The sequence below is a fragment of the Neovison vison genome, chromosome 2 (genome assembly GCF_020171115.1).
Source record: "Neovison vison isolate M4711 chromosome 2, ASM_NN_V1, whole genome shotgun sequence".
Taxonomy (NCBI): domain Eukaryota; kingdom Metazoa; phylum Chordata; class Mammalia; order Carnivora; family Mustelidae; genus Neogale; species Neogale vison.
The window spans coordinates 225,391,467-225,408,096 of NC_058092.1; the positions used below are offsets into that span (position 1 = coordinate 225,391,467).

At 34.3% G+C, this 16,630-nt stretch overlaps 1 protein-coding gene across 1 annotated transcript in view; it reads left to right on the top strand.

Moving 5' to 3' along the window:
- ATRNL1 (attractin like 1) overlaps window positions 1-16,630 on the top strand; it is an 810,828-nt gene that overhangs the window by 311,119 nt on the left and 483,079 nt on the right. Inside the window, exons 23-24 of the mRNA XM_044240595.1 lie at window positions 3,450-3,528; window positions 5,577-5,734. Of these exons, the coding sequence (XP_044096530.1) occupies window positions 3,450-3,528; window positions 5,577-5,734 (237 nt within the window). The remainder of the gene's footprint in view (window positions 1-3,449; window positions 3,529-5,576; window positions 5,735-16,630) is intronic.

Below are 16,630 nucleotides of genomic sequence, written 5' to 3' on the forward strand. Positions count from 1 at the left end.
TGATTTGATTTCTTTGGGTTCATCTTCCTTCTGTTTTCTTCAGGTTCATGAATCTAGATGCCTATACTTCTTGGATTTTAGGCCATTATATTCTTAAATAAGATTTTTGTCTCTTTCTTTTTCTTGGACTTTCATAATTTATATATTGGTTTTTATTGAAGTATTACATAAGTCCACTAGGCTTTCTTCACTTCTTTTCTTTTTGTTCCTCTTACTATGTAACTTCAGATAATTTGCCTTTGAGTTCATTAATTCTTTCTTCTGCTCAATCAACTTTGTTGTTGAGCCTCTATATTGATTTTTCTTTTTTTTAACTTAAGTTACTATATATTTTTGTGGTTCTTTTTTTAGTTCTATCTCTGTTGAGATATTGACATTTTGTTCATATATTGTTTTCTTGATATCATTTGATTATCTTTCTGTGGTCTCTTATTACTCCTTTACTTCTTTAATATAATTATTTTGAATTACTTGCCAGGCAGTTCTAGAGCTCCATTTATTTAGGGTTACTTACTTGAGATTTATTTTGTTGCTATGGTTGTGTCATATTTCTCTAGTCCTTCATTTCCCTTGTAGCTTTGCATTGGTGTCTGTGCATTTGAAGAGACAGTTGCTTCTCCTAGTCTTTATAGACCAACTTTAAAGGGAAAAACCTTCATCATTCAGCCTAGCTAGAGATACTGGGAGCATCTGAAAACTTTTCTATGAATGATCATGTTCAACTCTTCCTTCCTCCTAGGGGATAAGTCTCAGTTTGCATGTCTTCTCTCAATTTCAGAGAGCCATTTTGGCTATAGTGAGCTGTCTACCTTTTCCCCTTGGAAAGTGCACAGAAAATTCAGGGTGTTGAATGCACACCCCATTGATTCTCCCTTCTGAAGGAGAAGACTCAGGGTTATGTACCTTCTCCAGTGTTGCAGAGCCATGACAGCAGCCAGAAGCTACCCACTTCCATTCTTTATTTTTAGCTGCTGTCAGGAGGCTGAACTATGCTTGTTCTCTTAGTGCTCTGTTTGAGGTAAAACGGAAACAGACCTTTTGTGCAGTGCCATGAAAGGCCAGGGATGTTGGATATATGCTACACTCTCCCTTTTCCCTGAGGGAGAAGTCATAAACTGAGATGATCTCTCTAATGCTGAGTGCTGCCCTGGGGCAGGGGCTGAAAGGGGTAAAGTGAAATTGTTCTTATCCATTATAATGTGACTATGGTTAGTTTTGTATTAATCTTTGGTACTGCAACTTTTAAGCTGGATTTTGATTCTCTCATAAAGGTATTTTGGTTCATATAACATTGTTAAATCAGTGTTTTTATGAAGGGTAAGTGGTGGTACTTACTACTTCACCATCTTGCTGATGTCACTCTCTATTGCTGTGTTTTTTATTAAATATTAATTTATCTTTTAATCCATATCATATTTTTAAAATTAAACTAAATTTAAATTTTTTTTTTTTTTTTTTTTGAGAGAAACAGCGAGAGAGGGAACACAAGCAGGAGGGAGTGGGAGAGGGAGAAACAGGCGTCCTGCTGAGCTGGGAGTCTGATGCGGGGCTCCATCCCAGGATCCTGGGATCAAGGCATTTAATGACTGAGCCTCCCAGGTGCCCCTCCATTATCATATATTTTAATAGTTTATCAAATAGATGAAACTTCAGAATGTATCCTGCCATTTGCTAGCTTCTCTCCCCTAAAGTATTTTCTTTGATTTGCCAATAAATAACATAATTTCTTAAATTTTCTTTTACAGTAAAATAGGATCCCTTTTCTCAAAAAGTAGAACAGTTCATTTTATGTTATTCTTTATTCCTTAGATTTTAAGGAAATGTCTATATTCTTGGGAATATATCAGAAACTACATTCTTCAGTGTGATAAGAAAGCTTTATAACCACCACTGACTTCTTTTTTATTGTAAATATACATAAAACTTATCATTTTAACTATTTTTAGATGGACAATTCAGTGACATTATTACATTCACAGTGTTTTACAGTCATCACCACTATCCATCACCAAAATTTTTTTTTTATCATTCCAAACAGAATTTCTAAATCCATTAAGCAATAATTCCTCATTTCTTCTCCCTGTAACCCTGTTATTTTACTTTCTGTCTTTATGAATTTGTATATTCTAGGTACCTCATATCATACAATATTGTAACCATACAATATTTGTTCTTTTTTGTTTGGCTTACATCATTTAGCCTAACATTTCCAAGACTTATCTATGTTATAGCATGTTATCAGAATTTCATTCTTTAACATTGGCCTCTTGAACGTTTAATACCAAGTAACTGGAGTGTAATTCCAAACTTATGGACTTTGAAGACATAAGACATTAATATAATTTGGAATATCTGACTCAAAATATGGGTTTAGGGGTGCCTGGGTCACTAGGTGAGTTAAATATCTGCCTTTGGCTCTGGTCATGAACTCAGGATCCTGGGATGGAGCTCCCTGCTGAGCAGGGAGTCTGCTTCCCCCTCTCCCCACTTGTTCTCTCTCCCTCTCTCTCTCTCAAATAAATAAATAAAATCTTTACAATAAATATGGGTGTGAATAATATTTCTCCACAATATTATCCATAGTGTCACACACGTAGGTCCAGATTAGCTATAATTCTAGTTTGCTTCTCTCCTGACCGTCCTTTCCTTTTTCAGCTTCCTGAAATTCTTGACTGCTTCCAAATGTCATAGCTTTCTGTTTTACTTTCTGTCTTGTCCCAATTGAAACCAAGAGCCCAGACACATTTTCTTTGAAATGATAGGATGCTAAACTATCATGAGAGGGGCCATTAAGAATGCTTATGGCATCATTATATCTAATTATATAAATAAAAATTATACCTAAAATGATATTCAACCTTGAACAGTTACTGAAATTAATATAGATTAGTGGTCAGGGCTTCCTACTTATCCTACATAAAAAAATAGTAATAAATAGGTACCTTAATTATTTATGCATTTCTTACATCTTGACAATAGATTTAATTCTAACCCATTTTTACCTTAAAGTTCTGGTTTATGTATTTTACATATATTTTTTCACTACAAAAATGTGTGTATAATAATACAGTATGCACCTAAGAAGAAATCTTTCAACAAAACAATAATATTATATTGCTGTAAAATTACTTTGGACTAACCCAAATCTGTATCATTTAGCTATTATCTACAGGTCAACAAAGAAAATCAAAATACAAACAATGAATTTCAGCAGCCGCTGGTTTACGTACAGAAGGCTGGATTATAGTAGGGAGGATAAATGGGAAATTTAAACTACCTTTGAATTTATCACCTATATGTTTTCATTAAAAAAGTATAACTGACGTCTATACTTAGTTGAATAATGACAAAATGTACAAAGTCTGAAATAGTGCATGGGCATAATTAAAACATAAAATATTATTTAGTGTAATTTGATTTTTTAACCTGAATATTTTCTTTCTTGGTAGTCAAACAAAAATTTGGATATTTCAATTAATGCATCAAACAACTTTAATCTCAACATTACATGGTCAGTTGGTTCAACAGGTAAGAGGATTTTTTTGTCACATGTCTTTCACATCTGTTTATGGAAGGTGTTCTAACATGGCCTTTTATTCTTAATTCAAATAATTGAAATAAAAAAATATATGTTATTGTGCTGATTCAGGTAAAAATAATAAGTAGTATGATTAATAAAGTTTCATTCCTTTGTTAACTTTGTCCCTTATTCAATTAAAATTAGATGGATAACAAATATTGTACACCACTTAAAATGGCAGTTTTATGAATTGCTATGATTTTAATTAAGATTACTTCTTTAATGACTAGGGACTGAGATTGCAATTATTTGATTCACTATTGAAGCTATAAATTTAACTATTAACCTTAATATTGATACAAAACAATGATGTTCTGTGCATGTTGATTTCTATTACTTTCAAGCTTAGAAATATACTATTCCCTTTGTCAGCTTCAGTGCTGAGAGAAAGTTAAAAAAAATCCCTATACTTAATATGTCTTCCATAATAAGGTTTAAAAGTTGAAGTTTTTTGCTTTTAAAAATGTAACCAAGTTGAAATATAAACTATGTTGGATTATAAAAAAGTATGCTCACTTTTTTTTTGTATTTGCATCTTAGGAAATTCTGTTACTTTTTATTTTCTATATGAAAGGTATACTCTTACATCAAAGTGTTGGAGTCTTATTTAAAGAAAATATATGGATTCTCAGTTATTCATATTTGATTTCTGAAAATCAAGTCATTATGCTATTTTAATATGTAGAATCATGGAGATGTAGATTTCAAGAATGATAAAGTCTTTGCAATTCTAGAACCTACATTACATGTGTTAAAAATGAGAAGTTTGGGCAACTATATAGACGTTTTGTTACTGTGGTACCAAACATATAGTAAAATCTTGGTATTTTGAGCTTCACTAATTATGAATTCATGACGGAACACTGGGCTTGCTCAGTCATTTGAACATGTATCTCTTGATCTTAGGGTTGTAAGTTCAAGTCTCATGTTGGGTGTAGAGATTACTTAAAAATGGAATCATTTTAAAAAAAGTAATTCATGAAAACTTGTGCTATTAATTTGAAATTTATTTTGGCACAATAAACTGACTCTGGATGATTTTTAAAATTTGTTAACAAAAATATATAAACCTTTGTAATTAGTTTAGAATGGTCATTTTTTTTTTTTAATGAAAGAAGTTGTTGTAACTTTTAGATTCCCAGAACTAAATCTCAGAAATTTTTATTTTTGGGGTTAGGAGATGGGGTCAGGAAATCTGCCTTTTATAACAGCATCCCACATAATTTTGGAATAGGTGATGAATTTAATTCAACTTCTCAGTATACTAATTCTAAATATTTTTACTTAATTAAGTAAGTAAGGTAGAAGTCTTGGTAAGATTGTTGGAAATGTTTTGTTCCATTTGGTTAATTTTGGTAAATACTTACTGAGTATGTAATATATGTTTAACTAATTGAACATTTAGCTCATGTTTTAAATTGTAGCCTCCTTTCAATTTATTCAAAGCAGTGATGGTTCAAAAATTTGTGAGTAAGACAAATAAATTGATTTCTTTTCCATTTTTTAATTGGATTGAGACATGTGAAATATGTCCTGATTGTTTTGAGAGGCTCTGTGGAGTAGTAAATGGAAGGAGCTCAGTATCTGGAGCTAATATATATCTGAGTTCCAAAGAGGAATTTACCATTCAGTAGCTATAAACTTAACTTTCTGAGGGTCAGGTTTCAATTTGAAAAATAGAGATGGAATACCTCTGGGATAAAACTGTTACTTGAAAAGAATGTAAAATCTCCACATCACTGCCTAGTACATATCACTTAATCAGTGGTATCATTTTTAAAAATGATTTTTTATACTATTTCCATTACATTTATGAAGAATCTTATTTTATTTCTCCTTTGTCACTCTAAATAGTGAACAAGTTTATTTTGATAATTATGTTTTTATATGTACAGTTTTAAAAATTAAGTAAATATAACATATATATTTAAGTTCATAAAGATCCTTTTTTCTTAATATGAGTTTTAAAATTTTGTTTTTATTATTTACATTTTAGCTGGAACAATATCTGGAGAGGAGACTCCTATAGTTTCCAAAACTAATATAAAGGAATACAGAGATAGCTTTTCCTATGAAAAATTTAACTTCAGAAGCAATCCTAACATTACATTCTATGTGTACGTCAGCAACTTTTCCTGGCCTATTAAAATACAGGTAAGTGTTAATAGTATTTAACATAATGCCCATTGAATATTTTCTTCACAAAAACAATGCTGTTATTGTTCAAAGTAATGATATCGATAAGATTTATGTGTTTTAAACAACATGAAACATGTATTGACCCTTGATAAAAAAGGGTACTTAGGGGGCGCCTGGGTGGCTCAGTGGGTTAAGCCGCTGCCTTCAGCTCAGGTCATGATCTCAGGGTCCTGGGATCGAGTCCCGCGTCGGGCTCTCTGCTCAGCGGGGAGCCTGCTTCCTCCTCTCTCTCTGCCTGCCTCTCTGCCCACTTGTAATCTCTCTCTGTCAAATAAATAAATAAAATCTTAAAAAAAAAATAAAAAGGGTACTTAGAATGTCTGATGATGAATGTGTTTATTTATTTTTTGACTGTTCGAGATCTATTGGTTTAATATTAATTACAGTTTTCTTTTCTGGTAACAATGGAGTGCCAGTGAGGCAGTATTATTTCGCCTAGTTTATACTCTAACTGAAAGGGTAGGAAAACAGAATCCACGTACAGAAAGTTCATCTACATGGTTTCGAAGTTTAAGACCCAGCACAGGTAGAAGATAGGTCAAGAGTAGATGGCTTTTTCCTTCTTTACATTAGCTCAAGGGGAAGGTTTTGGCCTGATTAAAGTATAGGTGGTAAGTCTGAGGGCTGGTGTCCAGGAAAGGAGTGAAAAGCTGGCTATTTCTTGGGACTGGACTTTGCAACAGACAGCAGATCTGCTCAGTCTCTATGTCTAGGCTTTTGACGCCTCTCACAGTTACGAAAGCCATGGAAAAATGTGCTGGAGTATTCCTCAGGGTCTCCAAAGGAAGACAGAACCAGATTCTGGGTTTAGAATATCACAGCTGCCTTCTGGCCTAGGCAGCATGTTTCTCCCTTTCTTCTTTATTTTTCCTTTTTTGGGGGGGCAAAATCTAGTGAAGGGCAAAATCTTTGCTGCTTTAACACTTTATTTTTCTGTGGCTCAGCAATGAAAACTGTCAGTTATGCAGTCAACAGATTATCTGTCCTACCTTCAGATTGTGAAACTGGATTGCCTTACATTTTTAGTTTACTGGTTCTCAAAGTATGGTCCCCAGATCACGAGTAGCTGTGATAATGAACATTTTTTTTTAAAAAAATGTTCATGCTAATGATACTGACTCAGTAAAAAAAAAGTACTAAATTTTCAATGAAATTGTGTTCTAAGAAATGCATTAAAACTTCAGATAACTAGATTGGGTTTTGTGATAAATTGTGTACTTCATCTGAGGGTTGGATACTCTGTTCTTACAGCTCTACTTGAAATTATTTGCTTTGTTTAGAATCTCATTTTTGCTTTATTATATACTGAACATAATTTAAACTTCATTAAAAATTTAGGTAAGCAGTACTTAACAGTTCTTTAAGATCCACCACCTCTCATTGTTGATTTCTTTATGCTACATATAGATGTTGGATATTTCCTTCCTTTTTTTAAAAATTAAGTTGTATATTTTGTTTTTTATTGTGTTTACTGATAGGCTGCCAAAGGCTTAGATTTACAGCTAGGAAACATTTAGGATGTTCTTCCTATCTTGTGTTCTTTATTTATGCTTTTATGAAAGAAAAGCCTATATGTTGTAATGTTGGATTTGTTCATATTTCATTCTTTTATGACTGATTATTTGATTAGATTGAATTCAAATTAGTATATGGAATAGTTCCTATGTACCAAGCTCTGTGCTAGGTCATTATGTTTTAAAATCCTTAAGAGGTTTCTGGGTGATTGATTTAGATGCTAATACGGTCAGAAAATGCTGGAAATATTTTGACCTTGAGGATGTTGGATGCATCATTTTATTTTCTAGAATTTTACAGAAATATGAATCAGATTCCACTTGGTATATTCAAATTATGATTAAAGGCAACCAAAGGGCTCATCTATTGAGCTTATTAAGTAGTAATTAAATTAGATATAACTGTTATATCTTAAATAGTTTCATGTACTTCATGTCCTGGTTATCTAATTATTTTATTTTTAAGCAAATTATATCATTATTATTGAAAGTTAATGAATATTTAATGGTTAAAATTAAATTTTTAAATTGAATTTTCTTTTGAGAATATACTAGTTCTAGAAACCACACCAGAATTTGTATAATAAAGTTGGAATATTCTACTCTCCCCAAATAATAAAATTTATAAAGAAAATAACTGATGGTTAACATAGTTACAGCCTAATTCCTATTCTTTGATTATAATCATTATATTAGGCCACCTGGGTGACTCAGTGGATTAAGCCTCTGTTTTTGGCTCAGGTCATGATCTCAGGGTCCTAGGATAGAGCCCCACGTCGGGCTCTCTGCTCATTAGGGACCCTGCATCCCTCTCTCTCTGCCTGCCTCTCTATCTACTTGTGATCTCTCTCTCTTTCAAATAAATAAGTAAAATCATTTAAAAAATCATTATATTAGTTCTGAGGAATATGTCATATTAAAGCATATGAGTACATGTGTTTATTTATAGGATTATAAAAAACTTTCAGTTATTAAACATTAAATAGTAAAGTTATTTCAATTGAACTTTATTTGCAGTAGAATTGAAATACCCATTTTTAAAGGCCTTTGAATGCTCAATCAACCTTGTTATATAGGGGTAAACTTCAGGTGGTCATTTTGTATTTTTTTAAGTTTATTGTTGGATTTGATTTGTTAAAATTTGATTAAAAACTTTTATACCTATGATTATGAAGGGTATTAGTCTATAATCTTCTATTGTTGTAATCTTGTTTGACTTTGTATCATGGTACTGCTGGCCTTATAAAATGAATTAGGAAATATTTCCTCTTAATTTTTGAAAGACTTGTGTGCAATTCATATTACTGTTTTTCTTAAATTTGTGGTAGAATTCAACATTTAATGTATTTGGACTTGCAGTTTTCTTTGTGGGAAGGTTTTAGCTAAAAATTCAATTTCTTTAAAAGATTTAGAGCTTTTTTGGTTTTCTGTTTCTTCTTGAATAAGTTCTATCAGTTTGTGTGTCTCAGTTATATTTCTCCCATTTGATTTAACTTGTAGAACTTATTGGTAAGATTATTAATAATATTTACATGTTATCCAGTGGATATCACCACTTTCATTTCTGGTATTCATAATTTTTTTCTCCTTTCTCTCTTTTTCCCTTGATCAGCCAGAGAGTTATCGGTTTCACTAATTTTTCTTAAGGAAACAAATGGTTTCATTTGTTTTCTCCATTTTTTTTCTATTTCTTCTCATTATTCCCTTTCTTTTGCTTACTATGACATTAATTTGCTCTCCTTTTTCTGTTTTTTTAAGATGAATACTTTCCAATTTCCTTTTTGATTTCTTTGTCAGTGGAGTATTTAGAAGTGGGATATTTTATTTGCAGCTATTTGGAAAATGTCTAAAAATGTTTCTGTCATGTATTCCTAATTTAACTTCATTGTCACAGAATATATTTTGAATGATTTCAATTTCTTAAGTGAGACTTATTTTATGATCCAATATGTTTGGCAGAATAGTGGCTCCACAGAGGTAACCACGTCCTAATCCCTGGTACCCGTGGATCTATTATCCTACATAAAAAAGGGGAGACTGAACAGGGGAGACTGAACATGTGATTAAGGTTAGGGCGTTAGTTGCTTACCCAGTATTGCTAAGGAGATCCAACCTAATTAGCTGGGTCTCAAAGTAATGTTTGCTCCCTGAAGTCAGGGATGGAGAGGGATCTGCATACAGAAGAAGAGTTAGAGAGAAGCAGGATTACTAGCTTTGAATATGGGATAAAGGGGAATCTAGAAACTGGAAAAGTGGAGGAAACAGGTTCTTCTTTAGAATACCTAAAAGGAAACACAGCCCTGCCAATACCTTGATGTTAGTCCATTGAAACCTCTATTAGACTGCTCACAACAGAGCTGTAGGAGTAAATATGTCAGATTTCTAACATACAGAATTGTGTTAGTAAATGTGTATTGTTATTTAAGCTACTAAGTTCATGGTAATTCCTTGCCACAGCAATAGAAAATGAATAAATCTGGTGTCTTAGTACATTGGACTGTTATTTTATTATTAACAAAATAACACTGACTGGGTAGTTTATAAGCAATAAAAATTTTTTTGCTCACCATTCTGGAGGCTGGAAAATCAATATCAAGGCACCAGCGTAGTCAGGTATCCTCTTTCTCATTCATAAAGTAGCACCTTCTCACCGTATCCTCACATGGTGGAAGAGGATAGGGAACTCTGTGGGACTTCTTTTGTTGGAGCACTAATCCCTTTGATGAGGGATCCACGCTTGTGATCTATTCACCTTCCAAAAGTCTTGCCTATTAATACCATTGCCTTTAAGAATTAGCAATTGAACAGATGAATTTTGGGGCAGAGGCATAAACATTCAGATCATAGCATCCAGTATATGATCTGTTTTAGTAAATGTTCCTTGGACACCTGCAAAGAAATTACATTTTGCTGTCATTGGATGGAGTGTTCTACAAATGTGAATTAGGTCAAGTTGGTTGATGGTTTTGTTGTCTTCTAATGTTCTCATTGATGTTCTGTCAGTTTGAGAAATGAATGTTGAAATCTGTGACTGTAATTGTGGATTAGTTTATTCTTGCAATTCTATCAATTTTTACTTCATGTATTTTGAAACTCATTTTTACTTTGATACATAAATGTTTACAGTTTTTATGTCTTTTTGATGAATTGATGACTTGACTTCATCGTTAGGAAATCACTTTCAGTATTCCTGGTAATATTTGCTCTAAAATTTACTTTTCCAGATATTATTATAGCTGCTCTAGCTTAGTGTTGATTATAGCTAGAATGCTATAAATTTTTTTATGTTTTGTTTTTACTTAAATTCTAGTTAGTAATATATAGTGTAATATTGGTTTCGGGAGTAGGATTTAATGATTCATCAATTATATTATCACGCAGTGCTTATCACATCAAGTACCCTCCTTAATACCTATTACCCATTTAGCCCATCTCCCTAGTCACCATCTGTCCATCAAGTCTGTTTGTTCTCTATAGTTAAGAGACTCTTTATGGTTTGCCTCCCTTTCTTTTTTTTCCCTTTCCCATATGATAATCAGTTTTCTCTTTTAAATTCCACATATGAGTGAAATCATATGCTGTTGGTCTTTCTCTGAGTGACTTATTTTGCTTAATATAATCTCTAGCTCCATCCACCTCACTGCAAATGGGTGAGATTTCATTCTTTTTAAAGGCTGTGATATTCCATTGCATCTTCTTTATCCATTCATCATCAGTCAGTGGACATTTGAGCTCTTTCCATTATTTGGCTGGCTATTGTCGATAATGCTGCTATAAACATTGGGGTTCATGTGCCCCTTTGAATCAGTATTTTTGTATCTTTTGGGTAAATACCTGGTAGTGCAATTTCTGGGTCATAGGGTAGATCTATTTTTAACTTTTTGAGAAGTATCCACACTATTTTTCAGAGTGGTTGGACCAGTTTGCATTACCACCAACAGAGTAAGAGGGTTCCCCTTTCTCCCCATTCTCGCCAATACCTGTTGTTTCCTGTATTGCTAATTTTAGCTATTCTGACAGGTGTGAGGTGATATCTCATTGTAGTTTTGATTTGTATTTCACTGATGATGAGTGATATTGAGCATCTTTTGATGCATCTGTTAGCCCTCTGTATGTCTTTTTTGGAGAAATGTCTATTCATGTCTTCTGCTCATTTCTTAACTGGTTTATTTGGTTTTGGGGTGTTGAGTTTGATAAGTTCTTTATGGATTTTGGATACTAACCCTTTATTAGAGATGTCATTTGCAGATTTCTTCTCCCATGCAGTAGGTTGCCTTTTGGTTTTTTGATTGTTCCCTCTGCTGTACAGAAGCTTTTTATCTTGATGATGTCCTGGTAGTTTCTTTTTGCTTTTGTTTCCCTTACCTTCAGAGAGATAACTAGTAAGAAGTTGCTGTGGCTGATGTCAAGGAGGCTACTGCTTGTGCTCTCTTTTAGGATTCTGATGGCTTTCTGTCTCATATTTAGGTCTTTCATCCATTTTGAATTTATTTTTGTGTGTGGTATGAGAAAGTGGTCAATTTCATTCTTCTGCATGTTGCTGTCCAGTTTCCCCAACATCATTTGTTGAATAGACCATTTTTTCCCATGGATATTCTTTCCTGCTTTGTTGAATATTAGTTGGCCATAGTGTAGTGGGTTCATTTCTGAGTTTTCTCTTATGTTTCATTGATCTCTGTGTGCATATTTGTGCCAGTGCCATACTGTCTTGACCACTACAGCTTTTTAGTATAGCTTGAAGTCTGGAAGTGTGATGCCTCCAGGTTTGCTTTTCTTTTTCAAGATTGCTTTGGCTATTTGAGGGTCTTTTGTGGTTTGTACAAATTTTAGGATTGTTTGTTGTAGATCTGTGAAAAATGTTGTTCATATTTTGTGTTTTTGTGGGTTTCTTTTGGTTTGTTTTTTAAGATTTTTAATTTATTTTGTTGACAGAGAGAGAAAGAGAGTGAGCACAAGCAGAGGGAGCAGCAGGCAGAGGGAGAGGGAGAGGGAGAAGCAAGCGTCTCCCCATGGAGGAGGGAGCCTGACGCAGGGCTCAATCACAGGATCCTGAGATCCTGACCTGAGCCAAAGGCAGATGCCTAACTGACTGAGCCATCCAGACACCCATGATGTTTGCATTTTGTTAGGAATTGCTTTAAATGTGTAGATGCTTTGGGTACTATAGACATTTTAACAATATTTGTTTTTCTAACCCATTAGCATGGAATGTTTTTCTATTTCTTTTTGTCCTCTTCAATTTCTTTCATATGTTCTCTAGTTTTCAGAGTATAGATGTTTTACCTCTTTGGTTAAATTTATCCCTAGGTATCCTGTGTTTTTTTTGTAGTGCAAAAGTCAGTGGGATTGATTCCTTGACTTCTCTTTCTGGTTTTCATTATTGGTGTATAGAAATACAACAGATTTCTGTATGTTCAGTTTGTATCCCGAGACTTTACTAAATTTGTGTCTCAGTTTTAACTATTTTTTGGTGGAGTCTTTGGGTTTTCTACATAGAGTATCTTGTCGTCTGTTAATAGTGAAAATTTGACTTCTTCCTTATTTGGATGTCTCTTATTTCTTTTTGTTGTCTAGTTGCTGAGGCTAGGACTTACAGTACTATGTTAAGTAACAATGGCAACTTATATAAGACTGATGAATCACAGATCTGTACCCTGGAAACAAATAATACATTATATGTTAATTAATTGAATTTAAACAAAAAAAAATAAGAGTGAGACAAAAAAATGAGAGTGGACAATAAACCTGTCTTGTTCTGGACTATAGAGGAAAAGCTCTCATTCCCCATTGAGGATATTACCTGTAGGTCTGTCATATATAACCTCTATGATGTTGAGGCATGTTCCCTTTATCCCTACTTTGTTGATGGTTTTTATCAAAAATTGATGTACTTTGTCAAATACTTTCTCTGCATCTATCGAGAAGATTATATGGTTTTTGTCCTTTCTTTCATTAATGTATATCACATTGATTTACAGACATTGAACCACTCTTGCAGCCCAGGAATAAATCCCGCTTGATCGTGTTGAATGATTCTTTTAACCTGCTGTTGGAATTGTTTCGCTAGTATTTGTTAAGAGTTTCTGCATCCGGGGCACCTGGGTGGCTCAGTTGTTAAGTGGCTGCCTTTGGCTCAGGTTATGATCCCAGGGTTCTGGGATTGAGGCCCACATTGGGCTTGCTGCTCTTTGGGAAGCCTGCTTCTCCCTCTCTCACTTCCCCTGCTTGTCTTTCCTCTTTCTCTGTCTCTGTCAAATAAATAAAATCTTAAAAAAAAAAAAAAAGTTTCTGCAACCATGTTCATCAGGGATATTGGCCTGTAATCCTACTTTTTAAGTGTGGGGTCTTTGGTTTTGGAATCCAAGTAATGGTGGCCTCATAGAATGAATTTGGAAGTTTTTCTTTCATTTCTGTTTTTTGGAGCAGTTTGAGAAGAATAGATATTAATTCTATTTAGATGTTTGGTAGAATTCCCTTGGAAAGCTTTCTAGGCCTGGGTGTTTTTTGATTATTGATTCAATTTCATTGCTGGTTATCAGTTCAAATTTTCTCTTCTTCCTATTTCAGTTTTGTTAGTTTATACCTCTCTAGGAATTTATGTAATCCAGATTGCTCAGTTTGCTGGCATACATTTTTTCATAATATTCTCTTAAAAATGTTTGCATTTCTCTGGTGTTGGTTATGATCTTTCCTCTCTCATTCATGATTTTACTTATTTGGCTGCTTTCTGTCTCTTTTTGAAAAGTCTGGCTAGGAGTTTCTCAATTTTAGTAGTTCTTTCAGAGAATAAGCTCCTAGTTTCATTGATCTATTCACTGTTTTTTATTGTTTCCATATTTTTCATTTCTGCTCTAATCTTTATTATTTCCCTTCCTCTGCTAGATTTAGGACTCATTTGCTGTTCCTTGTTTAGCTTCTTTGGGTGTAAGGTTAGGTTATGTATTTGAGATTTTTCTTGCTTCTTGAAGTGGGCTGGTATTGCTATATTCTGCCCTTTTAGGACTGCTTTTGCTGCATCCCAGATGTTTTAGACTGTCATGTTTTCTTTTGCATTTGTTTCCATGCATTTTTAAAATTTGTCCTTAATTTCCTGGTTAACCCATTGATTGTTTAGTAGGATGTTTTTTAACTTCCATGTATTTGTGGTCTTTCCAAATTTTTTCTTGTAGCTGACTTCCAAGTTTCAAAACATTGTGGTCAAAAAATATGCACGAGGGGCGCCTGGGTGGCTCGGTGGGTTAAAGCCTCTGCCTTCAGCTCAGGTCATGATCCCAGGGTTCTGGGATCGAGCCCCGCTTTGGGCTCTCTGCTCAGTGGGGAGCCTGCTAAACCCTCTCTGTCTCTGCCTGCCTCTCTGCCTGTCTACCACTTGTGATCTGTCTGTCAAATAAATAAATTAAAAAATATATGCATGATATGATCTCTGTCTTTTTGTATTAGTTAAGGCCTAATTTGTCACCCAGTATGTGATGTATTCTGGAGACTGTCCATGTGTACTCAAAAAGAATGTGGGGCGCCTGGGTGGCTCAGTGGGTTAAGCCGCTGCCTTCGGCTCAGGTCATGATCTCAGGGTCCTGGGATTGAGTCCCACATCGGGCTCTCTGCTCAGCAGGGAGCCTGCTTCCTCCTCTCTCTCTGCCTGCCTCTCTGCCTACTTGTGATTTCTCTCTGTCAAATAAATAAATAAAATCTTTAAAAAAAAAAAAAAGAATGTGTAGTCTGCTGCTTTAGGATGAAATGATCTGAATATTTCTGTTAAGGCCGTGTGATCCAGTGCATCATTCAAGGCCCTAGTTTCCTTGTTTATTTTTGCTTAAATGATCTGCCTATTGCTCTAAGTGGGGTGTTAACGACCCCTACTATTACTGTATTAAAATCAATGAGGTCTTTTTTAATGTTTGTTATTAATTGATTTATATATTCGAGTGCTCCCAAGTGGGGGCATAAATATTTACAACTGTTAGATCTTCTTGTTGGATAGACTTCTTTACTGTGATATATTACTCTTCTTGATCTCTTGTTACAGTCTTTGTTTTAAAATCTAATTTGCCTGATATAAGTATGGCTACTCTGGCTTTTTTTTTTTAAATGTCCATTAGCATGGTAAATGGTTCGCCATCCTTTCTCTTTCAATATGCAGGTGTCTTTAGTTTTAAAACGAGTCTCTTCTAGGCAGCATATAGCTGGGTCTTGTTTTTTCCATTCTGATATCTTATGTATTTTGATTGGAGTATTTAGTTCATTTTCATTCAGAGTGATTATTGACAGATATAAATTTAGTGCACTTATATTACCTGTTAAGTTGTCTTTTCTGGACATTTTCTCTCTTCCTTTCTACTCTTTGTTGATTTTGACCTTTCTTTCCCACTCAAAGAGATCCCTGTAGTACTTCTTTCAGGGCTGGTTTAATGGGCATGAACTCTGTTATTTTCTTTTGTTTGTTTGTTTGTTCTATCTGGTAAATTCTTTATATTTTCTTCTATTTTGAAAGACAAACCATAAGTGACTCTTAATCTCACGAAACAAACTGTGGGTTGCTGGGGGGAGGGGGGTTGGGAGAAGGGGGGAACGTTATGGACATTGGGGAGGGTATGTGCTTTTGGGTAAATTGGAAGGGGAGATGAACCATGAGAGACTATGGACTCTGAAAAACAGTCTGAGGGGTTTAAAGTGGCGGGGGGGTGGGAGGTTGGGGTACCAGGTGGTGGGTATTATAGAGGGCACAGCTTGCATGGAGCACTTGGTGTGGTGAAAAAATAATGGATACTGTTTTTCTGAAAATAAATAAATTGGAAAAAAAAAAGAAAAAAAAAAAAAAAGAAAGACAGCTTTGCTGGATAAAGTATTCTTGGTTGCATATTTTTCCCATTCAGCACATTGCATATTTCATGTCACTCTTGTCTGACCTCCCAAGCATCTGCGGAGAGTTCTGTTACTAACTGGATTTGTCTTCCCTTGTAAGTGATTTTTTTTTTTCCTTTGCTGCATTTGGAATTTTTTCCTTATCTCTATTTTGCAAATTTTATTATGATGTCTCTTGCTGTTGGCCTGCTTTTGTTGAGTTTGATGGACATTGTCTGTGCCTCCTGGATTTGGATGTCCTCCCCCACCGCCCCCATATTAGGGATATTTTCCGCTATAATTTGCTCAAATAAACCTTCTGCCTCCCTTTCCCTTTCTTCTTCTGGTTTTCCTGTGATGCAATGTTATCACACTTTATGGAGTCTCTGAGTTTCCCAAGTCTACATTTGTGATCCAGTATTTTTCTTTGCCTCTTTTTTTCAGCTTCATTATGTTCCATTTTAATCTTCTGTCTCACTTATTTGTTTATCTCCTT